This window comes from Penicillium digitatum, chromosome 1 (assembly GCF_016767815.1).
Source record: "Penicillium digitatum chromosome 1, complete sequence".
NCBI classification, from domain to species: domain Eukaryota; kingdom Fungi; phylum Ascomycota; class Eurotiomycetes; order Eurotiales; family Aspergillaceae; genus Penicillium; species Penicillium digitatum.
Window position 1 is genome coordinate 4,843,384 of NC_089384.1, and position 26,038 is coordinate 4,869,421.

At 50.3% G+C, this 26,038-nt stretch overlaps 11 protein-coding genes across 11 annotated transcripts; 3 read left to right on the top strand and 8 right to left on the bottom strand.

The window, feature by feature from the left end:
• Nucleotides 1–97: 97 nt before the first annotated feature.
• On the bottom strand, nt 98–2,807 carry Pdw03_4003 (Kinesin, motor domain; the record flags this gene model as incomplete). The annotated part of the gene is made up of 7 exons (XM_066100644.1): nt 98–417; nt 476–536; nt 588–1,112; nt 1,169–1,296; nt 1,344–1,848; nt 2,131–2,397; nt 2,457–2,807. 7 exons carry the CDS (start codon nt 2,805–2,807, stop codon nt 98–100), a joined length of 2,157 nt encoding a protein of 718 aa, XP_065956044.1.
• Nucleotides 2,808–4,155: 1,348 nt separating this feature from the next.
• Nucleotides 4,156–5,916, bottom strand: Pdw03_4004 (Major facilitator superfamily domain, general substrate transporter; the record flags this gene model as incomplete). The annotated part of the gene is made up of 5 exons (XM_066100645.1): nt 4,156–5,059; nt 5,109–5,438; nt 5,487–5,560; nt 5,624–5,645; nt 5,750–5,916. The coding sequence occupies 5 exons, from the start codon at nt 5,914–5,916 to the stop codon at nt 4,156–4,158; spliced, it is 1,497 nt and encodes a 498-aa protein (XP_065956045.1).
• A 744-nt stretch (nt 5,917–6,660) lies between these two features.
• Pdw03_4005 (Signal peptidase I) lies at nt 6,661–7,922 on the top strand (the record flags this gene model as incomplete). Its single annotated transcript, XM_014676113.2, has 7 exons — nt 6,661–6,708; nt 6,952–6,964; nt 7,047–7,262; nt 7,319–7,508; nt 7,575–7,611; nt 7,664–7,706; nt 7,765–7,922. 7 exons carry the CDS (start codon nt 6,661–6,663, stop codon nt 7,920–7,922), a joined length of 705 nt encoding a protein of 234 aa, XP_014531599.2.
• Nucleotides 7,923–8,309: 387 nt separating this feature from the next.
• Nucleotides 8,310–8,975, top strand: Pdw03_4006 (Ubiquitin conjugating enzyme (UbcB), putative; the record flags this gene model as incomplete). Its single annotated transcript, XM_014676112.1, has 3 exons — nt 8,310–8,336; nt 8,406–8,522; nt 8,661–8,975. 3 exons carry the CDS (start codon nt 8,310–8,312, stop codon nt 8,973–8,975), a joined length of 459 nt encoding a protein of 152 aa, XP_014531598.1.
• A 1,005-nt stretch (nt 8,976–9,980) lies between these two features.
• Pdw03_4007 (Ketose-bisphosphate aldolase, class-II) lies at nt 9,981–11,759 on the bottom strand (the record flags this gene model as incomplete). Its single annotated transcript, XM_014676111.2, has 6 exons — nt 9,981–10,541; nt 10,599–11,012; nt 11,063–11,207; nt 11,388–11,410; nt 11,475–11,501; nt 11,721–11,759. The coding sequence occupies 6 exons, from the start codon at nt 11,757–11,759 to the stop codon at nt 9,981–9,983; spliced, it is 1,209 nt and encodes a 402-aa protein (XP_014531597.2).
• A 569-nt stretch (nt 11,760–12,328) lies between these two features.
• On the bottom strand, nt 12,329–14,085 carry Pdw03_4008 (Ubiquitin carboxyl-terminal hydrolase; the record flags this gene model as incomplete). Its single annotated transcript, XM_066100646.1, has 3 exons — nt 12,329–12,408; nt 12,465–13,493; nt 13,554–14,085. The coding sequence occupies 3 exons, from the start codon at nt 14,083–14,085 to the stop codon at nt 12,329–12,331; spliced, it is 1,641 nt and encodes a 546-aa protein (XP_065956046.1).
• Nucleotides 14,086–15,063: 978 nt separating this feature from the next.
• On the bottom strand, nt 15,064–16,727 carry Pdw03_4009 (Saccharopine dehydrogenase Lys1, putative; the record flags this gene model as incomplete). The annotated part of the gene is made up of 10 exons (XM_014676109.1): nt 15,064–15,346; nt 15,400–15,472; nt 15,539–15,613; nt 15,677–15,773; nt 15,827–15,999; nt 16,055–16,081; nt 16,145–16,385; nt 16,446–16,462; nt 16,527–16,607; nt 16,667–16,727. 10 exons carry the CDS (start codon nt 16,725–16,727, stop codon nt 15,064–15,066), a joined length of 1,128 nt encoding a protein of 375 aa, XP_014531595.1.
• Nucleotides 16,728–17,320: 593 nt separating this feature from the next.
• On the bottom strand, nt 17,321–18,088 carry Pdw03_4010 (uncharacterized protein; the record flags this gene model as incomplete). The annotated part of the gene is made up of 2 exons (XM_014676108.1): nt 17,321–17,880; nt 18,046–18,088. 2 exons carry the CDS (start codon nt 18,086–18,088, stop codon nt 17,321–17,323), a joined length of 603 nt encoding a protein of 200 aa, XP_014531594.1.
• Nucleotides 18,089–19,071: 983 nt separating this feature from the next.
• Pdw03_4011 (Saccharopine dehydrogenase) lies at nt 19,072–20,286 on the bottom strand (the record flags this gene model as incomplete). The annotated part of the gene is made up of 1 exon (XM_014676107.1): nt 19,072–20,286. The coding sequence occupies one exon, from the start codon at nt 20,284–20,286 to the stop codon at nt 19,072–19,074; it is 1,215 nt and encodes a 404-aa protein (XP_014531593.1).
• A 612-nt stretch (nt 20,287–20,898) lies between these two features.
• Pdw03_4012 (RNAPII degradation factor Def1, putative) lies at nt 20,899–23,605 on the top strand (the record flags this gene model as incomplete). The annotated part of the gene is made up of 2 exons (XM_014676106.1): nt 20,899–21,187; nt 21,273–23,605. 2 exons carry the CDS (start codon nt 20,899–20,901, stop codon nt 23,603–23,605), a joined length of 2,622 nt encoding a protein of 873 aa, XP_014531592.1.
• Nucleotides 23,606–24,608: 1,003 nt separating this feature from the next.
• Nucleotides 24,609–25,989, bottom strand: Pdw03_4013 (Oxysterol-binding protein; the record flags this gene model as incomplete). The annotated part of the gene is made up of 4 exons (XM_014676105.1): nt 24,609–25,391; nt 25,451–25,505; nt 25,555–25,880; nt 25,930–25,989. The coding sequence occupies 4 exons, from the start codon at nt 25,987–25,989 to the stop codon at nt 24,609–24,611; spliced, it is 1,224 nt and encodes a 407-aa protein (XP_014531591.1).
• Nucleotides 25,990–26,038: the final 49 nt, after the last annotated feature.

Consider the following 26,038-nt stretch of genomic DNA (forward strand, 5'->3'; position numbering starts at 1 on the left):
AAAAAGATGGACCCAGGGATCAGAAGCTCTAGTATCTCACGCAGCACAAGAAGAGGCAGTCATAACAGTCATGATAGAGTAGAGGAAAAAAGATAGCTTAGATCTGGTCCTCTGGGGCGAGATCCCATTTCCGGGTCCCCATCTTTCTCATTCTCTTGATAGGCGAGGCTCCGGGGGATGGAGGAGTAAACATAGCATCTGCGAGCTTTAGTTGATCCACGCGTTGCAGCGCATTCTCAACATCGCTCCCGCGGGTGAGAAGATTGGACCGCGCGGGAGTGGTATTCTTTAGTTTTTGCTTTCTTGTCGGGGATTGGTTGTGCATCTCACGCTCAAGAGCGGCGAGTTTGCGGCGAAGCTCGTCATTTTCTTGCTCAAGCTCTTCCACTCGTTCGTTCGACCCCGAATCTTCAAAGACTAGAGACAAAAGTCAATTCAAGAGTTCTTAAATTTCGCTCATTGTGGACCGACTTACTTTGGAATCCCCGGGATACAAGCTCAACCTTCTTATCAATGTGCTCATCATTACGACCGATCTGGGAAAGATTAGCGTTTGGCAAAATTTGGGCGGGTTCAGGGCTACAAACTTGCTCATCCCATGCCGTCTGCCAGCGTCGCCTTTCCTCTTCCGATTTCTCATCCATCTCCGCCCAGCATTCTTCTCGCACATCTTGCTCGATCGTGAGACATCTTTCTTCCGCAGCTCTCAGTCTCATTTCAACATCAGACCGTGCAATCTCTTCTTCAGCTAGCCTGACAGCAAGGCTGTGGCAATCGCGCGTGAGGCGTGTAATCTCAGCAGCAGCTCTCTCGAGCTCTTGGGTTGAATCAAAATTCGGCGAAGTACAGACACTCGCTGAGCGGTGACTGCTAGAAGCGACGGACGAAATAGATTCACAAACCGAGGGTGCTCTAGGAACGGTTACCTCACGGGCTAATGCGGAGTAACGCAAAATTTGGGAGGTGGCATTGAAATCACCGAGAGGGTCAGCAGTAACGATCATGATAGCCTTCTGGGGATATTGGCCTCTGGACATTTGATGAGACGTTGGGAATGAATTTGAAAATAGGAGCTCGGTCAATTTGCACTGCCGGTAAGGAACAAGAGCAGTCTTTATAGTTTAGCAGCTGCCAAAAGAAACACGGTGATGATGAGTAGTAAACACACCTTCAATCCGTCCTGTATGTTGCTTTGCATCTGTAGGCATTGGCCGAGATACATCAGGCTTTCGTTGATTTTGCCCGCCTCAGCGAGTGTGGCACCGGCTGTCTTTGCCGTTCTCGCGCGCTCGGAGCCTAGATTAGTTAGTAGCAACCCTAGAGTTCAGGATTCTCTTACTGACCAGCAAGATCTACAACAGTCAGGGTGTTCCCAGCCCAGTTGTGTTCACCAGTCCGCTTAGAGTACGTGCGCCTCTTGACTTCCAGGGAAAAAAAGCCATGACTTCGAGAGCTAACGCTATTCATTCCAGTGCCAGTAACCTTACGTTCGGTCAAGCCAACATCCAAAACTGCCAGGGCTTCCTCGTAGCTACTACAGGCAATTTTGCGTAGTCCCGCAACCAATTTCCGATCTGGTGAGCCCTCGGTAGGCTTAAAGAGCAAAGGACGTCGTCGATCCTTTTGGTTATTCCCGCGGGACATTGTGCCTGGACCTGAGGGGCCAACAGAGGGAGAAAGAAGATCGAAAATCCGGTCATTGTATACCTCATACATTGACACCAAAACGACATAGTCGGCATTTGAATCTATGTCCACGGTAAGGTGGCCCATATCGGGCAGCCTAGGAAGGGCGCATGGTCGTTCACGTATGTGACGGCGGGGGAAGTGCAAGGCAGGGGTAGGTTCCTTAAAGACATAGAGTCGAGATTTAGCTGACTTGGGCTCTAACGGATTGGAGTGGGTATAGGGCATAGGATGCGAAAACCCCGGGATGGTCCATCCAGGGGACTCAATTGAGGCCTGGCCAAAGCCAGATCGAGAAGCGTCATTGGGACTGGTGCCAGAAGACCAATCAACCTTACGGGGGCTTCCGGGTTTAGACATTGGCCTTGGGAGAGACGATCCAGGGGTGCGCGGTCGCGGGGTCGGGGATCCTTGGGGGGAGTTCAGGGTAAAGGGGCTTCGTACCATCAAAGGGGTATTGGCACGAGACGGGCTCATGGGGGTTTGCGCTCTCGACGCACGTCCAGTTGGCTCACCATACACGGCGTCCAAAAATGTCTTAGCGGAGAACAATTGGGCTTCAGAAGCGTCCGCCGCAGCCAGCGAGGCAAGCATTACGGGGGTAATGCTACCGTCATCGGTTTTGGTTGTTGACTCTAGGGAGCGGAAGATAACGTCAAGTGCCATTTGCGTCATTCCTCGTTCGGTCTTAGACCCTAGAATAGTGTGGCTCTGTGTATGACCAATCTATTAGCTTGGTTATCACGACACTACAATGTTAGAGACCAGACCTTTCCACTTCCTGTGACTCCCAGAGTAGCGACTAGCCCATCTCGGTTCTCCTTCAGCACTCCGCGTATGATGGGCTCCATCCCAGTGTCATGGAAGACATCCAGTTGCGAGGCACCCTCCTCGAAGACCTTGGTGAAACCAAACCTCTCGACAGCACGCTTTCTCGTATCATTTGATGGTTGAAGAGTAATATGTGTTGATCCAGGCGAGACGATATCGGTTTCCCCCTGCGAAGCCTCTGGCGGTTCAACATTCAAAAAACGGTCCGATTGGTTGGCGTTTTGGGACATCGGGGGCCGTAACCGTAAATAAACTTGAAACAGCGATGTTTGAGGCTGTTTGGGCGGCATTTTGGGCGGCTTGTGAAAATCTAGGCAACACGAGGACCAACGACGTCGGAATACGCTGAGCTGTCAAAACTTAGAAAGTCCAGAACGCAGATCAACATTGCGCCTACCGCTTTTGGTTTTGGGGTTGCCCTAACAACAGCCATGTCACGTGCAGCTATATCGACTCGATAGTTCATCTTGTGAGAGCCTCTAGCTTTCAATTGAAACGATTGCATTCGCATTGAAGATAACATCTACAGTACCCGCATATGTCTCGGATTTCGGATATGGCACTGTTGCAAGTTCCCATCAGGAGGGTTCACGGATTCTATAAGCTTAAGTTGGCCTACTTCATATTAGGTGGTCCCATCAATTAAATCAACTACAATGTAATGTTTTTGACAAAAATTCGGTTTTTGCACCAAATCAAGGGGAGGGAATCTTGTGGATGTACCGAATGGATGCGCCGCAATTGCCTCCACGATTCTCTTCACTGTCTCTGGCGGTACCCGTGAAGATCACCGCTTGTATGGGACTTCTACCAAAGATGAAACCCTCGAATTAACCAGATATCACAGCAAAGTCGAGTCCTAGAAAGTCACTGTCCTTCTTTCATTGTCTGTCCTTCTACTCGCGGCAGGTTTTACCACCCGAATTATTGAAGCGTTCGGGCAGTGGGGAAGTATAGGTGTTTATATCGCAAGCACCGCCTCGCCGGACCGTCAGGAACAATCCATTCCACCATGAGATAACGCTACTGACAATAAATTTTCGACAACTCTAGACCGGTTGAGGAGAGTTTGAAATTCTTCACTTTGGGTCGTATGGAAAACTTGACTGCCGCGAGTCTGAATGCCTACACTGACCTCGTAAATACCAATTCTGTATTGGGACAGGAGTGATCTTTGTGCTTCTTTAGGACTATGTTCATGTCTAGCAATACCACTTTGCTAGATGTCTTTTATCCCCTGCACTGGCTTCCACTATCTAAAAAGAAATATCTCGCTGAAGACGGTAGTACGGAGATCGATGGCCCTGACTATGACGATCTCTGCCATTGGCTCCAAACTGTAGTCGAACCGTTTGATCTCTACAGACTGATCACTAACCCAGGCAAGAAAGCCAAGTATTGGGAAGCGAATTCAAATCGAAAAAAGGACAACACAGCCAAGGCCACTCAAGAAGTATGAGCGTATTCCATTGGGGGGGGGGGATAATTTCCTTCGTTCTCTGATGTTCAGATTATCACTCAGGTTCATTACTTCTGTTCATCTCGTCTTCCTGTAATCTGCATCTCATATGCTTTGTAGAATAGGCATCTGGTTGAGAGTCGCTGAAATCTAGATCGAACCAAAAAAAAGACCAGAGCTCACCAATCTTCTTTTTCTTTACCAAGCTCCTCTTGGATTTCCCAACTATATCGAGCAAACTTGCTCGCTCGACGAATCCGCTCTCCATAAAAGATAAACACAGGCGGTACGATACAAAATGCAGTTGCCACAGCGGCAAGCACAGACATAGCAACGTTATTTCCTAACCGATCAAACATCTGTGTGGTAAACAGTGGAAAGGCACCCGACAGGAGCGCTCGCATGAATGCAACGGCAGCGGTGGCACTGGCTGAATAACTCAGATAAGCATCAGAGATATACCCATATAGCACGGTATCCATTTCTGTCAGTGCGTAGCCCACCAGAACGAGGGAAATCGTGGGCACGATCCACGGAGTTTGGGTCTCGGGTGGAATAGTCCAGGCAAACCACCATAAACCAATCGCCAGGAATGGACCGCCAAGGCCTAACCCAATGAGCTTATGTTCTGGTTTAATAGGGCGTCCCTGTTTGCAGAAATGCTTGATAATGTAGCTGTCTAGCACGCGAGTTAATGTGCTGAGACAGGTTCCCAGGCCGAGAGCGATGAACGTGAGTGAAGCGTCGGTTTTTGTAAATCCCATTGACTCGTAGATGGGTTGGAGAGCTTCTGTGAAAATGTAGATGATAGACATGGCGATGGAGATCATCATCGCGATGATAAAAATGATCGGTTCTTGGAAGAAGAGCTGGGCTGGGCGAAAGAGAGCTTCTTTGACAAATGTATTGAGATCCGGGATACGGTCGTGGTTGAGTGGCGGTGGAATAGTCTGCACAGTAGTCATGTCGGTGACTCGTTTCACCTCGTATGCCAGCAGTAAGGAAGGTCGTGATTCGCGAATGAAACAAAGGCCACCCGTAATTGCAGCAATAATGACTGCAAAGATATAGAAGTTCCATCGCCTGGGGAGTCGTGAGAATTTTACAGAGACCATAGTTGAGGGCGACATACCAATCAAGACCTGCAACTATATAGCTACTCATGATTGGACCAAGAATGAGACCAATATTCGAAGCAACTGTCCAATAGTACATGGTCCATATTCGAGCATGCGTGTTGAACATATCCTCGATGCTGCCGCCAATAATGGTATAAGGGATCGCAGAAAGAAGCCCTGCGGTGATGCGCATGAAGATTATGACCGGCATTGAACGAACTAGACCGATGATCACACAGCAAATGGCGCTGAGACCACTGCTCACAATGTACATGTTCTTGCGCCCAAATGTCTCCGACCACGGGGGAAATAAGATGGTGCCTGCCACCTGTCCGAGAAGAAATCTGTTCAATGTCAGATACGCAATTCAAACCAGGATGAACTGATCTCACATTGTGACAAACACAAAAATCGAAAGCGTTTCACTGATCTTGTATTCGTTTTTGGCTTGTGCAGCAGCAGCCGACTAGAAATGACCCGGGTATTAGCTCGGTCTTATTGTAGGCCATGAGTGCCCGTATAAACTCACACCTGCGGTGCTGGATGCTGTTCTGCGAGCATTGTTAGCAACTTGGGGGAAACAAAAGGCAGCATTTGGAATTCGTTCTAATCGCACATAAAAAGATCCAAGAGACAGATGAGGACAATGTCGTACGTCTTTCGTAGGCTAGACCAATTTCGAGGATGTCTGGGGTGGTCTCGCAACCATCGCACCCATTTGCCATCTGGGGTTAGCTCAAGAAAATGGTCACGTAGGAGCTCAGTAGTTGAAGCTTCGTGCTCGCCTGTCGATAAGGTCGATTCCGATGAGATAGACTGCATATTGGGCAACCGTAGAGCATAGACATGCACTTGGAGAATGTTTGACTGATCCAACCTGATCTACAACACATCAGTCCTGGACGAGGCTAACTTTGGAGTGGGATTCGAGCTTTTTATCACCATCGCAAATGTTCTTGCTCGGACATTTTTTGGCAAGCTTTGCCCCGAGGAATGGGCCTCACCCCTTGCGATCTGCACAGTAGGGTTTGGAGCTTGGTCGGCGATCGATACATACGTATCAGCCACTTAGAATCCCCTCTGGAATTTTGCTTATGATGGTACTGAACTACCATGTGCTAATGGGTAAGTTAGCTGAGACATTGCTGGCAAGTCAAGCTTCACGCTCTTGAAACCAAGGCCATACCGTGAACAGCACTTCTGCAAATCCAATTGCTGTTCTCTAACGCGGAGATTAATCATAGTTTTAGCCTTGAGACATACATAGTCTAGTGACTTTATTTCTAGGGATAGCTATTTTCAACATTCCGCATGGTGATTTCTCCGCAAGCCGAAGCCCTTGGAATAATCATAGTGCAATGAGTTATAAGGAAGCTTCAGCCTTTTATAACATATACTCACTACATTATACATTCCACCGGTTCTGAACTTGCGAAGTATACTTCTTTCTAATCACAAAATAAACATACCACTGGCTATAAATCCTAAGCCCTATGTAGTTAGATTATCTCTCTTTTGTACGTTGCAGTTAAGTCGAAGTTGTTTGGTTATATATTACCTACTTGAATGATATCTCAATGGCACCAACCTCACTGCAGTAACTCGTACGGCGATGTAACACTAGGAATTGAAGTTTAAATTGCTATAAACTAAGTGAGCGTAACAGAATAAATGTACATAGATGTCTACAACTACAATTAATCTACGCTTGTGGGATTGTGTGGTTCCCACTAGCGGCGATTCCTAAGTTTCTACAAGGCGGAAAAGCCAGTGGATCTGCGCCAAGGCGATCTCCGACGAGGCCACCTCTCCGCACCCTCTAGCTCCATCAAAACACAACCTAACCAGCCCAGCTAGCTGAGTACATTAGGTATCGTCTTCATCTACCACTCTGGAGGAGGAAAAAAAAGAAGGAAAACATGGTCCTTGGCATCAGTTCTGACCAAGAACAGTCACCATTAGAGCGGCCTACCCCCAACCCTCCCGTCTATCCGTTGATCGCGAACCGCCCACCATGCTATCCTCCCTCTCCTCTAGCATCACAAATGCTCGGCAATCAATTGCTCAAGTGCTGAACTTTGCGCTGGTTCTTTCCACGGCCTTTATGCTGTGGAAAGGCCTTTCGGTCGTGTCCGCATCAAGTTCTCCAATAGTTGTGGTTCTATCTGGTAAACAAAGCTATGTTACGGCGGTCTGAATACGGCTCACAACTCCCTCGTCATAGGATCAATGGAACCCGCATTTCAACGGGGCGACCTGCTCTTTCTTTGGAATCGAGACACAAGGGCGGAGATCGGAGAAGTTCTCGTTTACAATGTTCGAGGAAAGTCTATTCCGATTGTCCACAGGGTTGTTCGCACCTTCCCTGAGGTAGAAGGACGTGCGAGCGCCAAGAAGGTGAAGGAAATTGCAGTGTATGTCCTCGCCTATTACCCGACAATTTTTCTCGTGGCTGCTTCTTTGTGCTAATGAGATTCTAGTGACACAACACCCAACACGCATATGCTCCTCACCAAGGTAGGTGGCCTAACAATTTGACTGGCCCGGGAACTCGCTAACAGCTTACTAGGGTGACAACAATTTGGCAGACGACACTGAGCTATACGCTCAAGGTAAGCGACACCAATGCTCGAAGGGAAGCCGTATTCCGAAGAATACTGACAATGTCAGGCCAGGATTATCTTGACCGCGCGGAGGATATTGTTGGCAGTGTCCGTGGCTATATTCCCATGGTTGGATACGTTACTATCATGCTCAGCGAGCACCCCTGGCTCAAAACAGTAATGCTTGGACTGATGGGACTGATGGTGATGATTCAGAGAGAGTAGTGGGCGAAAAAGAAAATACCCTGAACACAGGTAGAAATGGAACCCAATGCATTAAATACCACTTTAGGAAGTATCAATGGATACTCCGAGTCAATCATGGCGTTCATTATCATGATGTACATCGATAGAGGGACATGACAAACACCCCAAGGTTCTCCACTGACGTGCGCACCCCACTCGGAGCTTCTAGCTTCGCCGTAAAAAGCCCCTTTGTTCTTCTGGCGTCTTTCGCACATAACATCTTTTCCATATTGCTTAGTGATCTTCATTTTTTTGTGGTTGTCTCGACCTCTTGAAGAGAGTCTTGCAGTAACACGTCTCCCTGCATTCTTCTTCGACCTCCCCGCTCTTCTTATCGCCCCGCCAAATCCACAACTGAACACCACCATGGGCAGCATCAAGCGTATATCTAAGGTAAGTGTCTACATTTTGCACATGATTATGACAAGATATCAACGTACTGACCATCTATTTCTATAATAGGAGCTGACTGAGCTCACCGAATCCCCTCCGGAAGGGATCACGGTTGAACTGGCCGATGAGTCGAACGTGTACGAGTGGAAGATCATCATGGAAGGCCCCGAAGGCTCACCATATCACGTATGTGAAACCCAATTCTAGCCCTCTGTTATCTGCATCTCCCACCGAGGTCTCCAACAGGAGTCCCCGAGCCTGAACTCGAACCTCACAGTTCATGTCCAACGAGCAGTGTCTCTAACCGCCTGGTAAACCATACAGAATGGCAAGTTCCTAGTCAAGCTCTCCTTGCCCACGGAATACCCCTTCAAGCCACCGACGGTCTCTTTCACAACCAAAATCTACCACCCGAACGTAACGAACGACGAAAAGGGAAGCATGTGCCTGGGCATGCTCCGAGCCGACGAATGGAAACCCAGCTCAAAGATCGCTGCAGTCGTTCAGTTCGCCCGACAGCTACTATCTGAGCCGATGCCCGATGACGCTGTCGAGGGGCGGATCGCAGAGCAGTACAAAAACGACCGGGTGCGCTACGAGGAGGTTGCACGGGAGTGGACTCGCAAGTACGCTTGCTGACAGCATCACGTGTTCTGATGCGAATAGAGGCTGCTATATCAGAAAAGATCCGTTATATGTGCTGCCACCCGGGTACTGGGCGCGCAAGAAAGATACCTGCATGTTTGGAACCTTGAATAATTAGCTGAGTGTTTTGTCCACTTTCCCCATTGTGGGACTGCTCTGTTAGAAGAAGAAAATAGTTCCTGTAGTTGTGAGCCGTAGCTACTCAATTATCTACTCAGTTCAATTAGCCTACCCATGCACCAGATCATTGACAGGATTGAATGTTGGTCAACCTCACTGTGCAGGAACGCGACCATCAACCATCGATCTATCAATCAATTCTCTTGCCATTGCTATATCGCACTTTCGCGTAGATAACTGGTACAGATTCGTCGTTCTCCCAAGTGAAGAAACAAGTCAGAAGGCAACCTATTTCTTATAAGAGTTGCTGCAATACGTTGCAGAAATCTTAATCCCGATAACCAATTTGCTATTATTATCACTCTGGTAAGCTTTGGTGCAATAATCAGAGAGAACTAGAAGATCTGGGAAGGGGGAAGCTCAACAGCTTGCCCATCGAGCGAACCACGTCGTCTTCTAGAGGCTACGTTTCGTGATTGGGCTGCCAAAGAATTAGGAAACGTTCAAGCGTCGAGAAGATATCTACAAAAATTTATAAATGTTCCAACAGAACTTACTCCCCAAATGGCACCAACTTTCGAAGTATACGGCATCGCGTTGGTAAGAGAGGAGTACTGTAGGACTTCGGGGCGACTACATCGAAGACTAGTTCGAATGCAATTGTCAAACAGAACATTACAGTTCATATTCCAGAGAGGCGGTCATAAGGACCGTGATATGGACATTCATTACAGCGTGGCAGAATACAACACTCCATACAACCGGGACGCCCACGTCCCCAGGCACGCCCAACGCTTTTTCGGTCGCATGAAGAGAGGATATGAGGGTAATCAAAAGGGGTTAAAATGGGAATCAAAGATGTGACACAGAAGTCAACATTTACAGCCGGCCAGCAGTGTTGAAGTCCTCAAGGGCCTCCTTAACACGCACGCTCATGGTCTTCTCGCCCTCACGAACCCAGACGCGGGGATCGAAGGTCTTCTTGTTGGGCTTATCAGCACCGTCGGGGTTACCGACCTGGGACATGAGGTAATCCTTCTTCTTGAGGACGAAGTCACGGATACCGGTCAGGTAGGCGTATTGCATGTCAGTGTCGACGTTGACCTTGACGACACCGTAGCTGATGGCCTCCTTGAACTCCTCCTTGGAGGAGCCAGAGCCACCGTGGAAGACGAAGAAGACAGGCTTATCGGATGAAGAACCGGTCTGCTCCTTGACGTGCTTCTGGTGCTTGGAGAGGAGCTCGGGGTGGAGCTTGACATTGCCGGGCTTGTAGACACCGTGGACGTTACCAAAGCCAGCGGCAATGGAGAAGTAGGGGCTGATGGCAGCGAGGGTCTTCTGGATGACCAGGATGTCCTCGGGCTGGGTGTAGAGGGAGTTGTTGTCAACATCCTCGTTGTTGACACCATCCTCCTCACCACCGGTGATACCAATCTCCTGGGGAAGTAATTAGCAGTGTATCAACTTGGGGGTGGGGGTTTCGAGTTGCCTTACCATCTCGAGCCACTGCTTCATGGGAGCAGCGCGCTTGAAGTAGGCGGCGGTGGTGTTGATGTTGTAGTCAAAGGACTCCTCAGACAGATCAATCATGTGGGAGGAGAAGAGGGGCTCGTTGTGCAGCTTGAAGTAAGCCTCATCGGCATCGAGCATGCCATCGAGCCAAGGGAGGAGCTTCTTGGCGCAGTGATCGGTGTGAAGGATGACGGGGATATCGTAGGCGGTGGCCACGCTACGGATGTAGTGGGCCGCGGCAATGGCACCAGCAATGGAGGCCTTCTGGCCCTCGTTGCTCACACCCTTACCCGCGAAGAAAGCGGCACCACCCTGGGAGACCTGCAGGATAACGGGACATTTCTGGTCCCGAGCAGCCTCGAGAGATGCAACAACAGTGGAAGAGGAGGTGACGTTCTGGTAGGAATTAGTAAATTTCAGTGGTACCCGAAGACATCAGAACTCACAATGGCGGGGATGGCAAAACCATTCTGCTTAGCGTACTCGAAAAGACGGAGAACATCGTCACCAACAATGACGCCGGACTTGCGGTTAAGTTGCTCAAGGACACCCATTGTGACAATTGTATAAAAAAGATTTTGATTTAGAAATCTGAAGGAGAGAAGAAAGAAAGAGGGTTAGATCCAATGATAAAAGTAGTGAAAAGTAGTGAAATGTAGTGAAACCAAGCTCTTTACCGGGAGCTGAAAGCGGGCAGAGTTAAATAAGGAGGAGGGGCAAAGGGTGGAGGGGCAAGCGTCATCGGTGAAGGAGAGACAAGGGTAGACTCACCGGTGGTGGAGATTTGAGTGGAACTGAAGTGAGGTCAGTGTGATTTCAAGAAAAAGAAAATTGAGATGGTTAATGATCAAATATAACCTCTTTTATGTACGGAGAATGGTCATTCTATTCCCGACCTTCCCCGTGATGGCCCGATTAGCCCGAGTCGTGTTCTATCGATGAAGGGCCCAAGAAGGGAATTCTGAGGGGATTTTGGGACACCAATGTCATAAGTTTGCGCTGTTTTTCAAATCTCGATCACACAATTAGAACCTCCCCATATCGCGAGATACCAGCGTTAATAGTAGCAATTAGCAACTACAACATATTCAACTAAAGAAGAACTTCCTCCTGATCCCTAAAAGTGCCCGTAGGAATCCGCATTTTGTTCGTGGCGGGGCCGAGGGAGTTCGAGGCCTTTCGCTACATTTCCATTCATCACTTCCTATAGTACATAGAGAATGCGAAAGTCAGGGAGATTTGTTGTAGTTGGGTCTTCAATCTTATGATAGTGGTTTGGGGAATTCATTCACCGGTAAAGGTGTAAAATAATGAACATCGTACTACTACGGAGTACATCGTATGTTGTAGAGATGTACGGAGTACTCCGTACTTTGCTATGCAAAAAGTCAAGTGACATCATCTGGATCTTCAGTGCCGTTTATCGGAAGTTACAATTTCCCTCTCCAGAGGATTCCGAGGATGGTGAGAGCATTTCCAACTTGATCTGATTGACGTTCTAATTAAACTCACTTTTAATGGTTTCATCCCCAATATGTACAGAGAGGTACGGGGATAGACATGTTTATGCAACAGAAGGGACGCGAGAAAGATAACGGCGATGCTAGGAACCACCTTAAGGAGGGCTCGCGTCGGGCCTCTCCAACTCGTAGAACAAGAGGTAGACTTCCCTCTGCATGCCCAACACGTCCGACGTCTTACATTCCTTGATTTTATCGTCGGAGATACGCCACCAGCGATCGTTCGGTTTGCGACGGCGCCGAAGCCGCGAACTGACTCCAGTGGGGGTATCCTGGGAAGGGCGGGGTATGCGGTGGGAGGGCCGCGGGGCAGACGGACTCCAGCAACCCTGGTCCGTCGTCGGGCTGTTGCTGTTAGAAGCGGGGGACAGATTCTGTTTGGAAGAACGGGAGGTGGTGCTCTGGAAAGAATGACGGGAGCCAGAGGTTGTAGGCCGTAGGTGAGGAGGGGTGAGTTGGGTCAATGAAGCTCCAGATAACGAGGTCGACGAGTCTACTCTCGAAGTGCTTCCATCGCCGTCGGCATCGGGGCTGCTACGTGGTACAATTCGAGGACTGGGTGCTGCGGATGGGTTCCGACTGGCAGTACGACTCTGTGCATAGGAGCTGAAGACCTCGGGCGTTGAGAATGGCGGGTAGATATGATTCCGTCGGAAGGACTCGTAGTGTCCACTATGATGGCTACCTTTGTGGCAGACAATCGCGAGTAGCTTGTACCATTTTTGACATAAGATGCTTCCCAAGGGAAGCCGCTCCGGGAACGAGACCTTGGCCGCGTTCTTGCTCGAACTGCTCTGATCAAATATCGACCGTGACAAGTGGATGGGGATAACCTTCGGGAACGCAGTGATGCGCATATGCCGCGCAATCCGGCGCTTGGGGGCAGTCTCTGGCGGAGGGAATACGATACCCTCGAGCTCGGCCTCAGGGTCAATCTCTAGAGCCTCGCGAAGGCGCGAAATCTCCTGGCCCAACCGATCTCGATCACCTTGTGTTCGGGCACGGGCTAACTCGGTGGTCTTAGTATCCACAGCATGCTGCAGGCGGCATCGATCGCAGCGGAAATCCTCGATATATTCAGTCTTGAGGAGGCCATCGAAGCATGAGTTGAGCGTAGTCGAGCTCTTCTGCGGCACCTGTAGTGTCAAGTTGACGAAGGCCGTCTGATTTGGCTTGTATTGGTAATGGCAGAACTGGCACTCGATCTGCGACTCCATTGTGCCTTCGAACGGGAACCCAGATTCATAATCGATTTTCTTGAGTTTCGTGTCGATGATGGTAGATTGACCATGGGCCGATCCATCATCGATGCGCACCTCCACCTCGGAAGAGCTTTCTTGTGCGCTGCCCTCTTCGCCTGCCGTGCTGTGAGCAGCTGCATCAATGGCACCCAGTGCCCGTTGACGTGCGCGCGCACCAGCATGGTACTCATCACAAAGTCGCTCGAGAACAATCTGCAAGAACTCCTGCGCGTCCTGCTGGTTGCGGCTGATGCGCGTGCGAAACGCATATTCCAAGGCCTGGATGAAGTCACGGGCCGAGATCGTTTTCTTATAGATCGGCCGCTCATTCAATCGGTCCAACATCTCCTTCAATGCCCGTGTGGTTATCCCCTGTTGCAACTCCCGCAACTTGTCTGACCGCGCCCGTGAAAGTTCATCATCGCTCGGAAGTGTGTGGTATATTTCCGGTCCGTCCAGCTGGCGCCGGTGCAGCTCATGGATCAGGTAGACGCGCAAATTCCCCAGCCCAGCTAAAGCCTGTAGCACCGAATTGATAAAACAGTCATTGGCTAGATTGGATAGCCCCACGATGCTCTTCTTGCGATTGCTGTCGTTCGATTCATCTCCATCGATTGTGTAGTTCGGTCCAAAGACGTAAAATAGAGCAACGGCAGCGAGCGAGGCCCCGGCCGCATAGGCGGCGACCGTTGTCGGCTTTTCTTGCATCAAGCACTGTACTATAGAAAAAGGGAGGTTCGGTGATTTGTATAGGTGTCGAAGCAGGCAGTCTCAATCTCATTGCCCCATCATCGGATTGGCCCGGATGTAGGTAAGGGCATAAAATGTCCTAGGAGTATTGATCACAAGAGAAGTTCAAGGTGAGGTCAGGGTCTTCCAAGGTTGAAGGTGTGACAGATCAGTTTTGAGTGTAGAATCGAATCAGTTTGGGGAAGATGGGAGAAGGGAGAGAGTGGAGCGTTATGTGGTTTATGCGGAGACAAGAAACAATGAGCACTTTCGTCCGGAGCCCGAAATCAGGTTAGCCACAGTCAAACGGAGCAAATCCTCCACAATTGTTCCGACTCATAGGTGAATGGATAAAGCACATTCCTGCCTTCTTTTTCGCGTGAGAGTCTCATTTCATCCAGTGAGGCATTCCTCATCGTTGCAGTGGGTTAGACCCCCACGGACGGATTCTCCGGATATTCCGTCTTACACATCTCCGCATATTAAGGAGGTTGATTCCGGTTATATAGAGTCTGGGGTACAGTGAGCCTTGTCTTGCCTGAACATGTTTTAGAATGTCAGAGATATCATGGATGTCAGAAGATCAAAAGGTATTATGTGCTTAGGCCTCTCAAAAAGAAATAATTTGAACTTTCAGACGAGTCACTTCTGCGATGTAAAAAGGGATTTGAAAACGAATGGACTGTTTCGCTAAAAACAACAAGACAAGGATTTCAAACAGCCCTGCTTAACTTGACTTCTAGGTACTAATGTTAATGGCCTGACACACTGATGGGGACACCGCAGAGCTTCTATGAACGTTCTAGAAGGAAACAAGGAATGATCCATAACATCTCCAGCATCTGTCACATGTCTGAACTTGCTACTTTTAGAGCATTCCTCATGGAACTATTTCTATCAAATGCACCTGATCATGGAAATTCCTCCCCCACATGGATGCCTACCAGCGCAACAGGCTTAGGCCTGAAGCGACTCAGGCAGGGTAGCAACCTTCTCATCGAAGAGCTGCTCAGCTTGCTTCCAGACCCGAGCGTTAGCCCGGTCATTAAGTGTGAGAAGGCTAGGCAGCAGAGCCTCGCTGAACATTTCAGAGCTCTCACGGGGAAGGAGAGACGGGAGGTGGTCAATGCTGATCACGCTGAGAGGCAGGCCTCCAGCCTCCAGGCCAGAGACGGGAACTGTCGGCTTGTCAAATGTGGTCGTTATGTTGTACAAAGGAATGGGGTTCAAAGGGTTGGAGCTTTTGAGAATTAGCCGTGCGCTTGCTAGCATGGTTCATATCCGACAACTCACGTATCGGCGCTGACGTCACAGATAACAGACAGGGTTCTGTTGGGGGCAGAGAGTGACTCCAGGTTCACGAAGGCTAACACAAAAAAAGGGTGGTATGAGCAAATTAAGTCCAGACGAGAGGATGTACGCGTAAAATTACCTGGGATCTTAGCTGAGAGGTAGATGCAGTTCACGAAGATATCCGCTTCGTGTGAGATTTCTTTGAAAGGACCACCTGTGGACGTTAATTGATGAACTTGGATTAGGTTGGGGAGATTGGAGATATCAATTGACTGACCTCGCGCAGTCTCTGCCATGTCCCACTGGATAATGTTGGATTCGGGAATACCGACATCCTTGGCCAGTTGCACAGCACCGCTGCCACAGCGTCCGAGCTACTGCATTGTTAATCAATTTGTCACTTTCCGTGGATATACACAAGACTCACAGCTCCAATGACAAGAATCTTAGGTGCCTTGCCAGCAACCTTCTTGCCAGCCTCAAGCGACTCCTTAACAGACTCGACTAGGCATTCTTGGTTGGCATAGGGAACCTCACCAGGCAAGGTCTCGTTGGGATGTGTCAATTGCCAAGCCCAGTTCTTCACAGCCAAAGCAGATCCTGTTCAGCGTCTTAGCATTGATTGCGTCAGGCAACAAGCTTTGCGTATAGATACCTGCGTAACCGGCGGACCATCCGAACGCTAGTGAATAAGAAAGTTAATCAAATGAACTGAGATAAGAAAACTTCGGGACATGAGTCTTACCAGCAACTCGGCGTCCGGAATCATCAGTCAAGAATTCCAGGTCGAGCAATGTGCCCTTGCCGCGAGGCCAGCGGCTTAGGACCTTCTCCCAGCCACCCTGCTGCTTGAAGCAGTGCGCGAAAGTAACGTGAACGTGCTCCAGAGGGAAGTCATCCTCTGGCAGCTCCTTAAGGCCCAGAATGACGGCATCCTTGGGCGCATCCCGAACCCAGGATCCCTCTTCAACCAAAGGCGCACCGATCTAAAAAGAAAGTGGTGATTTTTAGGGCGGGCTCGAGCCACCTAACCGAGAGAGTCATACCTTGGAGAATTCCTCATCTATAGAGGGAATCAGCCATGGAATCCAACAGCAAGGGATGGGGATATAGGGAGTTGGACACACCTTCGAAGATCCGCTGGATGGACCGCTCGACGGTCACATCATATCCAGCATCAATCAATGCCTTGCAGGTAGTCGGGGTCACTAGATGGTGTATCAGCCAATTGCTTCCCCTCCATTGTAGATGGGCTGAAGCTACTCACAGGCAGACCGTGCCTCAGCGGGCTTCGTCTCAGCGCGCAACCAAATCTTTTGTCCAGCCATTTTGAGAGTAGAGAACTAGAATATGATGAAGAAGGAAAAAGAATTCAAACCATTAATTGCTTCAACACCAATGATGACACAGACTTTCCCCTCCAATAATAAGCGGGGATGGCATGGGTTATTCCGCTCCGATAAATGACTCAGTCCCGATAATCGGCCGCTTGATACCCAACCCTCCGAGAGAGCTGTGGGTTAATGTATTCAGTGTAATTTAAGAAATTATTCGAAAAGATAACTAGTGCCCCAGAAGGAAGGTTGAGATAAGATAGATCGGACAGGAAGGAGTGATAAGGTTAATACAACCGGAAGTTATGGGGCCGCGCAGATGTCCTGCTGGTATGGTATAGAAACAATTCCGTTTCTTTTAAATGCCATACAAGATCAAGTATATCTGCGGTAGATCTTCTGTGGTTCTTGCTTTTCAAAATCCTTCCCGCCCAATCTGGCCAGGAAAATGATATTCTTATTGCAGCGCGTGTACAGCCACAACCATGAGAAGTCCCGGACATCAATAGACATGATTTGGAGTTGGAGCAAAGATGATGACATGGAAGTAACACGGCAAGCCAGCAGATAGATTACCCTCAGTCTATTCAAGCACCCTTTGTCCGGCTGCGAGTCCGGCTACCAATGCCATCTCCTGGGATTACCTTGTTCATGGCATCCTTGATCTTCTCCTTCTTGGACCGACTAGCCTTCTTCTGTCCTGCGTTGTTTGCGCTGGACGGAGCAACAGTGTTGCCATTTGAATCTGTTACAGGCTTTTCACCTGTCTTCGGCTTCTTGGAATCGGGCTCATCCGACGGTCCAGGCTTTTGTTGCTCCTCGTCCTCGGTCAGAGCCGGAGTAGGCGTCACAGTTGAATCAATATCACGCTTCTCGCCTGCCACCGTTTCATCCTTAGGCCCTACTGGAATTTGCGATTTACGGGCGACGGGAATACTACCGAGAGCAGATCCTGTGGGCTCTGTTACAGGCGGCTTGGTTTCTGGGGTGGGCTTAGGTGCCTCGAGCCCTACCTCTGCCTTCAGCGGGTCGATGTAGATATCGGAGTTTTCTGTTTCGGGAATAGGTGGGCTGTCCGTTTCAGTTGTGTTTAATCTGTTCTGGAATGCATGCGAGTGTTCTTTGACCAGCTGGGCAGTGTCCTGATCTATTAAATCCCTGAGTCAGCATCTGGGGTGCAATTGAATGGTTTACAAGCAAACGATGAAGCGAAGAAACACCATTTTGCAACCACATTTTGAGAATCCAATAGGCCGCTAAGACCAATTATCCCTTTGTTTCCGTAGCAAGACATATGCAGACAAACACGTACCTGAAGCTGCACTGCTCTGACCAGAGGCTCCTTCAGTAGCCATTGTGGATCGATGATGTCAGATGTCGGAACAGCGCATATCAAATTGGAATAAACAGAGTGGAAGGGTGTTCGCAAAAGCAACGCGACTGCAATTATTACTCAGGTGGGTTTATATTAGGAAAAAAAGAAACAAAGCAGAGCCGGTTAGTTTGGCGGGGAGCGTGGAATGAGGTCGCGCGGTGACGTATTTGAGAGCACTGGAGACGCTGCCCCCGGCTGATTCGCCGTTCCAGCCCTCTGACTCTCCACGGCATTCTGTCGCACAGCCTCACCTGTCCAAGAACAATTGCCACGCAATTTTCTCCACGGGAGGCAGCTGTGGACACCACACTTTTGCTAGAGGTGAGTACTCGATCACAAGGCTGTAAACCTTGTCACTAGTTAGGAATTCATGTATAGATGTTTATGTTATGCTTTTCATAGAGCCCAAGCGGCTTGTCTAGGAAACTGGCTGGGCCACTGTTGACAATTGGTTATATGATTATATCAGGAGAAAAAGGGGGCGTTCGTAGATTTGACATGACGAAGAGGCAGGTTTGTGCATAAATGATAGTATTCAGGTGCTTCACACACCCCCAAATGCATGTTTCGCCAAGTCTTCCTGGCAATTCGAGTCCCCCATGAAATTGGGCAACGAATGTAGGCAAGACTGCCAAGAAGCAATAAAGTGATGCTCTACCTCGGGGTGGAGTATCGGCAGTGGATTTCCTTGGTGTGGTGAATTGAAAAATGAAGGCTTGAGGAACAGCCATGCTGAAATAATTTCGATTGTGTGATAGGACACAAATAAACTCGGAAGAGGGACTGTATGCTAGCAGTATGCCAACAGGACTGCATTGATTGTGCCTACGGTCGCCTCTTGTGGTAGAAGCGTAGACAAATAAATGCGCCTCTTTAAGTGTTGGTGTTGGCTTAGATGCCTCTTAATATATCCAGGCCATTTGCGGAAGTAGAGTGTTGTTCAATAAGTTTGAGATCAGAGGATCATGTAAAACTCCAGTTCAAACGACCGAGATGTTCCTCCTCAGACGGTGTATGTGTCTTCTCATCGACTGGAGCTGGCTGTTCGGGTAGCAGTTCTGAGATATGTTCCTCCAGTCGGGCGATATCACGGAACCTCTTCCGGTCAATGAGGACGCGAAGAGCTTCCGAACCAATCTCGAAGAAGGCATCACGCCTAATTTCATTCCAAGCCTGAAATTTGCTTGGTGAGAGGTTTGCCACGAATTGGAGGAATGGGCGTGGATCTGGGTTTGTTGGGTGACAGACAGCCACAGATGCTACCAGTAAGGACCGAGGAGACAGCACGGAAACCGCATCCCTGAACTGGTCGTATACTACCGTTGATACCTGCTCACCCGATGGTTTGTGCTCCATGGCCATACGGCTTAGGTGAGCACCTGCAGCCAGGAGCATCGGTTTCCTTGACTTATGGGAAGAAGCACCTTGAAAATGCATTTGGCATACACTCAGATAATATGCCATCGCTGAGCTGAAGCCATTTCCAAAGCAGGCTTCTGCATCTATAAAATCAACAAGGAGATGATTGAAGGTCTGCCGCGCAAGTCCCTCGGTCATGCGGCCATTCTGACTACCTAGGTCATGGCTCATAAGCATTTGCAACCACTGCATGACAGTACTGTGCAGCCCCTCTGCCACCATGAACTTGGTCAATGATGTAGTCACTGAGCGCAAACGCAGAAGCTTTTGCCTCGACGTGCCATCCGATGCCCAATACCAATCAATAATCCTCGATGCCACCCGAGACGTACTCATATCGGCTGGGGATCTTGAAAGGAGAAGTTGAGACTTCAGACATTCATTGATTACAGGCGCAGTGACTAAACCAGCTGCAGCCATTTGATCAAATACTGCCATCGGTTCTTCGGCTAGCCGTCGCTGGCCTTCAATGCTTTGCAAAGTTGTGGGTTCTTGGGTGATGGGTCTGGTTGGAATGATACGGAAAAGAGGGTTATCGAGAATGTTCTGCAAATGCTGATCGGTTGCATACGCTGATGATTCAGGGTTGCAGAGGGGTCGGCCATGATTGTTGCCTGATGCGGGATAAGCCCCATCTAGTTGACGACGAAAGGAAGATGTGAGGGCATTTAACAGTTGCTGAGACTCTCGTGGAGTACGAGGCAATGGTTGATGAATTTTGGGCCACGACTTGAACTGAAAAATGGATGTACCCTTCATGATGGCGAGTGTTACAAAGATTCTGAATGGTATGTTGGATGATGCATCGAGGTAGAGAGGGAGGATCGACGAGGGCGGTGAAACATGTATTCTCTCCCAAAGGCCGAAAAAAAGGTGCCCAGGTGAATGACGAGTAGAAGAAACCAAAATCACACTGACACCGAACAAGTGATAAAAAATTCTGTCCATCCAATGAGTAGAATATATAGCAAAACATCCATATCTATAAATCCAATCAAAAGATAAGTATATCAAATCAAAATACCTTTAAACATGTAAAGAAATGTAAAGATCCCTTTGTTACTGCCCCAGTATCCAATAAGCGCCACTCGCTAAAAGCCAGGCAACGCCAAGACTTGAAGGGAAGCAACTCAGATCCCGTTAGCTTTTGATCCTTTCTTCAATCTTGTCATCTCCTAACGCATTCTCCCTCTCCCCCAACTAATCTCTTTGATTTTACCTCTTTCTTTCGTCTCTTCTGGCCCCTGTGCCTGTGGTTCTGGTGCTGTTCCTCTTCTGCGAGGGTGCTCCATTTCAATAGCCTTTCCTTGCGAATCGTGACCTCCTTCCTCCTTCGATTCTTCTCCATCTCACACATCTTCATCAATCAACATGTCCGATATTCAGAACCGGTCCTCCGCCTCGCGGGGTAGAGTATCCGCCCGTGGTGGCCGTGGCGGATTCAGCTCCAGAGGTGGTCGTGGTGGAAACAGATCTGCAAATGACAACTCAGACATCTCATCCTTTGAGGAGGGTGAAATTGGACAAATGAAGAAGAAGTACTCCGACACTCTCCCAACTCTTAAGGAAATGTTCCCAGACTGGAAGGACGAAGATCTGGTCTTCGCACTGGAAGACTCGAATGGCGAGCTCTTGGAGGCAATTGAGCGCATCAGCGAAGGTCGAGTTCCCGTCAACCCCAATCTTCCTGACTTGAAGTTGATCGAATCTTGTGATTCGAGGACCATGACTGACTGGCTTTGCAGGTAATGTATCTCAGTGGGGTGAGGTCAAGAAGAAGACCACAGACCGGACTCGCCCTAAGCCCAAGGAGGCTCCGAGTGCTTCGACCGAGACGACTGCAGCTTCTGCTCGTGGAACCCGTGGTCGCGGTGGAATAGAGGGTCGTGGACGTGTTCGCGCAGACCGGGGCCGTGGTGGTCGCGGAGGCCGTGCAGGAGCGGCTACAAATGGAACCCGCGCAGTGTCCGCTGCTACAGAGACTCCGGTGCCTACTGCTATCCCTACTATCACATCGGAGTGGGCTGCGCCCAAGGCAGAGGAGACTGTTGCAGAGCCTCCAGCTGAGGGCGAATGGGAGTCGACCGAGGCTAAGAGCAGTGTGATTCCGGAGGGCACAAAGAAGGGGTGGGCGAGTCTTTTCGCCAAGCCCCCCGCTCCTCCGGTGCAAAAGAAGCCCCAACCCGCTCCTCCTGTTCATGTTGCCGAGAAGCCCGCTGAGCCTGTGGCCGAGCCATCTCCCCCCGCCCCCGCTCCTGAACCTGTGACCGTGCCCGCTGCCCCCCAGAAGACACCCGTTGTCAAGCCTACCCATCCCGTGATTCCTGCCATTCCGACCACCGCTGTTAACCCCCCCAAGGTCGATTTGACCGAGACGAACCTCGAACAAATTCCCGATGTATCCGCTCCCGCTCCTACCGCCACCGCCGCTAGCACCATTGGCAGTGGTATCGACCCCGCGGCTGTGGCCGCAGCTGCTACTACTCCCTCCCGTTTCCCCTCATCTGCCTATCCTCCCAGCGCTACCAAGCAGGGCCGCACCCCAGGTCTTCAACGGCGTGTGATGGAACAGCAGCAGGCTGTGGTCATGCCCGGCAACCACGCAGTGGACCGTGCTGCAGTTCAGTTCGGTAGCCTGGGCCTCAACGGTGACGCTATCGATATTGATGAGAACCGCGAGGAGGCCGAGACCCGCGCTCAGCCCCCTCAGCACTCCCCCGTTGCCCCCCGTGCCTCTCTTCCACCCGTGACTCAGGCACCGCACTCAATTGAGACTGGTGCCGCTGGGCGTCCTGCTCCTGGGTTGCCTCCGGTCCCTCAGGGCGCTTCTGCCGACTCTTTTACCGACTTCGCTCGATACTCTGAGCCTCAGCAGAAGTCATTCGATCCTTTCACCCAGCAGGTCAGCCAGCCGCAGCCTCAGATCCCAGAGCCGTTTGCCAACCAGGCCCCCGCTCAGCCCACTGCCACCACCGGCAGTGAGTACTCTCCCTTCTACGCCGCCGAGCAGCAGCGTTTCCCCTACTACGCCTCTTATGGCTCGTACGGCCAGTCCCAGGATGCCCCCGCCGGTCCTCGCGCCGGAGCTGGGTTTGGTGTCTCTGGTGCTGAGGCCCAAGCTCAGATCCCCACCACGCAGCCTCCCAACCGCTACGGGCCCATTGACGCCACTAACAGCGGACACAACACTCCTAACCCTACCGTCCCCGGTGCCACCCAGCAGACCCCCACTGCTCAGCACATGCCTGGCCAAAGTGCACAGCAGCACGCTTATGGCTACCAATATCCTAACTACTACAACAACCCCCACTACGCTTCATACATGAACCAGATGGGCCAGCAGCAGCAACAGCAACAGCAGCAGTACGGGGGTGGTAACCGCCCCAGGTACGACGATGCTCGCCGGTATGAGGATCACTACATGCAGCAGCAACAGCAGCACAACCAGCAATACGGCTACGGTAGCCAGTATGGTCCTTACGCTGGTAAGGGCGGTATGTACGGCCAGCCCCACGGTGCTTTCTCTTACGACCAGCAATCGTCTTCCCCCGCAAACACCGGTAGCTTCAGCCAGGCCATGCCCAGCCGCGACTCAGTCTACGGCCGCACTGGCTCTGCCCAGCAGTCTGAAAACCAGTCTGCTACTGGCGCCAATGCCTTTGGTACTGGGATGTCGGATGTCTTCAGCCGTTCCCAGGGCAGCTTTGGCCAAAACCCCCCCATCGCCGGACAGCCCCCCGTTGCCGCTGACGAGACCAAAGGCTTTGAAGCCCCTAAGGCCGGCGGTCCCAGCCCCTCTCTGACCCAGAACCGCCCAGGATCCGCTACCAACAGCGTCCCCGGTCAGCCCCAGGCACAGACCGGTCTTCCCCCACTTCAGGGTCAACAGGGTCAGCAGTCTTTCGGCAGCTACCCTCAGCTGAACCCCCAGTACGGTGGACTCGGTGGACTCGGTCACCAGGGTGCGGCCACCCAGACTCACCAGGCCTCTGGCTATGGTAACAACTACGGTGGAGGCTTCGGTAACTACTATGGAAACTCTGGCCGTGGCGGCTGGGGTGGCAACTACGGCCACTAAAAAGACAAAACGAAACGAATGGGAGACATAATGACCCACCAAACACATATGGCGTTGCATTTGCGGATGATTTGAAAAGGGGTCTGGTTTTTTTTTTGTCCACTTTACAGGGAAAGAAACCTCGTGTCTTGTCAAAAAGGACAGACAGCACCCAGATATTTCTTCATCTTTCTCTCCTCAACATCTGTGTAATCTCTACTTCTCTTTTTTGGGGGGAGCTTGACTGGATTCTTTTACTTTGGGGGATTGTCTTCTTGATGTTTACTTGTTCTCTTTCTCGTTTCCTTGCCCTTCCTCTCAGCCGTCTTGCTCTTCTTTGCTGCCACTGCTCCCATCTGATGCGGTCTCTGTATTAAATTCACCAATTCCTCTCTAGGTTTCTCTGTTTTTCTTTTTGTTTTCCCGCTACAACCTAGTCGGTGTCTATTCGGGTCCGGTGTGTCATTTGTTTCCGCGGACGGTTTTCCAGTTTTTTTTTTTTTTACTACCTACTTCTCCCTTCTGTTGTTCTGTCTTTGTGCCTCCTCACCATGTGCAATACCGGTCGATGATTATGATGTATGGCTGAATGGGTCTGGTAGAGGTAGATCCAATGCTCAGTTGCGTTCTGGGCTAAAAAGTGTCATGAATTATGTATGTCCTGTACGATCCAGTATGGCAACTGTATATGGAGACTCTTCTAAATTGTACATTGTAGCTTTTGTAGTTGCAGGAAAGTACTAGACTTTCGTCTTTCACTAGCATCCAGTCTCTACATGTACTTTGATGGATATGAAAGATGTAGATACCATCTCATTAGATGAAAAAGTCGAGCCCGTCTAGTTCAAGCACATAGGCAAGTGCACGGCTTCGACTTTAACCTGGACCGGGAAGTATATACAATCGAAATGCAACATGACACGGTACAGAATAGGAATCCAAAAACTCAAATCTAGGTCGTACAAGCAAAGCCCCAAGACAGTTTCAGATGAACAAAAGAAAAGTATCCAAGTCCAGCGATAATCTACTCGGTGAGACCAAGACCCTCGCCGCCAACCTTGTGGTAAGGTGGCTGAGCGCCAGCAGCCTTCTGAGCATCGAAGCGCCAGATGCCGCCGGTTTTATCAGACTCGAAAGCAAGATCAGCCGATTTAGCTAGACGATGGATCTGGGCGTCGTCGGTGCTCTCTTCAATACGGCTGAAGAAGCGGCGCTCCCACTCGCGGCCTTCCTCCTTCTCAATGCGGCGTTGTTCGCGCTGAGCATTCTCAATGCGTGACTTGTACCCGGAAACGGCATCCATGTCTCCCTTCTGGATATTGGCGGCCACGTCGCTCCAGGCACGTCGGCTCTCGTACAGATCCTGTTGCTCAAGGGGAGCCAGAGCGAGCGGAGTGACGGGGTTCTCCTTGGAGTTCCAGGAGTCGACGACCTCCTTGGTGTGGGCATCCTTGATAGAGAACTTATCCGACCACTGTCCCTCTATCGTGTAAAGGGGGTACTTCTCCCCTTCGCTCTCCTTGAACAGGCTCGCGGTGAAGGTGTTTTTCTTGCCGCTCAGCCAGCCCTTGCCGGAATAATCGATCTTGGCGACATAGCCGGAGCTGCTGACGATCTTGCTTGACTTCTCCAGTTCGACAAAGGGCGAGCCGTAGATCAACGATTCAATGTGCAGGTTGGGTAGCGTGATCAAGTATTGCTCCTTCTCGTTGGATCCAGGCGGGGTGATTGTGTACAGCGCATGACCAATCTGCTTCACGAAGATAGTACTCGAGAAAGAGGCCTTCTGCGCGTTGTATCCTTGCAGCTGTGGTTGTGTTGTCAGTTATACCTCTCAAATGCTTGGCGCAATCTTTCTCTACTTACCTCAACGCCGTTCTTCTCATTGCGGATCGCGTAGGCTGTGGCCGGAGGGTGGTGGCTGCGATTCAATCAGTGGGTTGTAGCGCCACAGGAGTAGCATCGCATACCTGACTTGTTCACTGACCAAGGCAGTCTCCCCCACTTCCGCGTCACCGGCCCATTTACCAATAAACAGCTCTCCCAGGAACGGGTTCAAAGGCTTCTTCTCGCTACCGAGCTTCTCGCTACGACTGCAGTATTGCTGGTGCAGTGTACTGAGGAACCACTTGAGTACCAAGAGAGCACGCTTCTCAGGATCGGCCTCCTTGGCCGGTGCCACGAAGACGGCGGGGTGTTCGGCCCAGTAAGCGGAGTACTCGGTGAGGGAGGTAGTAGAAAGGATGAAGGGAGGGGCAGTTAATGAGGATAGATCACCGTTAAAGGAGGCGATCGACTAAAATTTGTTAGCCAAGTAGTACACTCGAACAGATGAGCCTGCATGCCTTGAGGAAAGTTGTCCATGAGCCCTTGCTACTGGGGGGGACCTGACTCTGGGAGGACATCGTTTAACAATAAGAACGAATTCTTAAGCTATCAATCTGGCTTGGAATC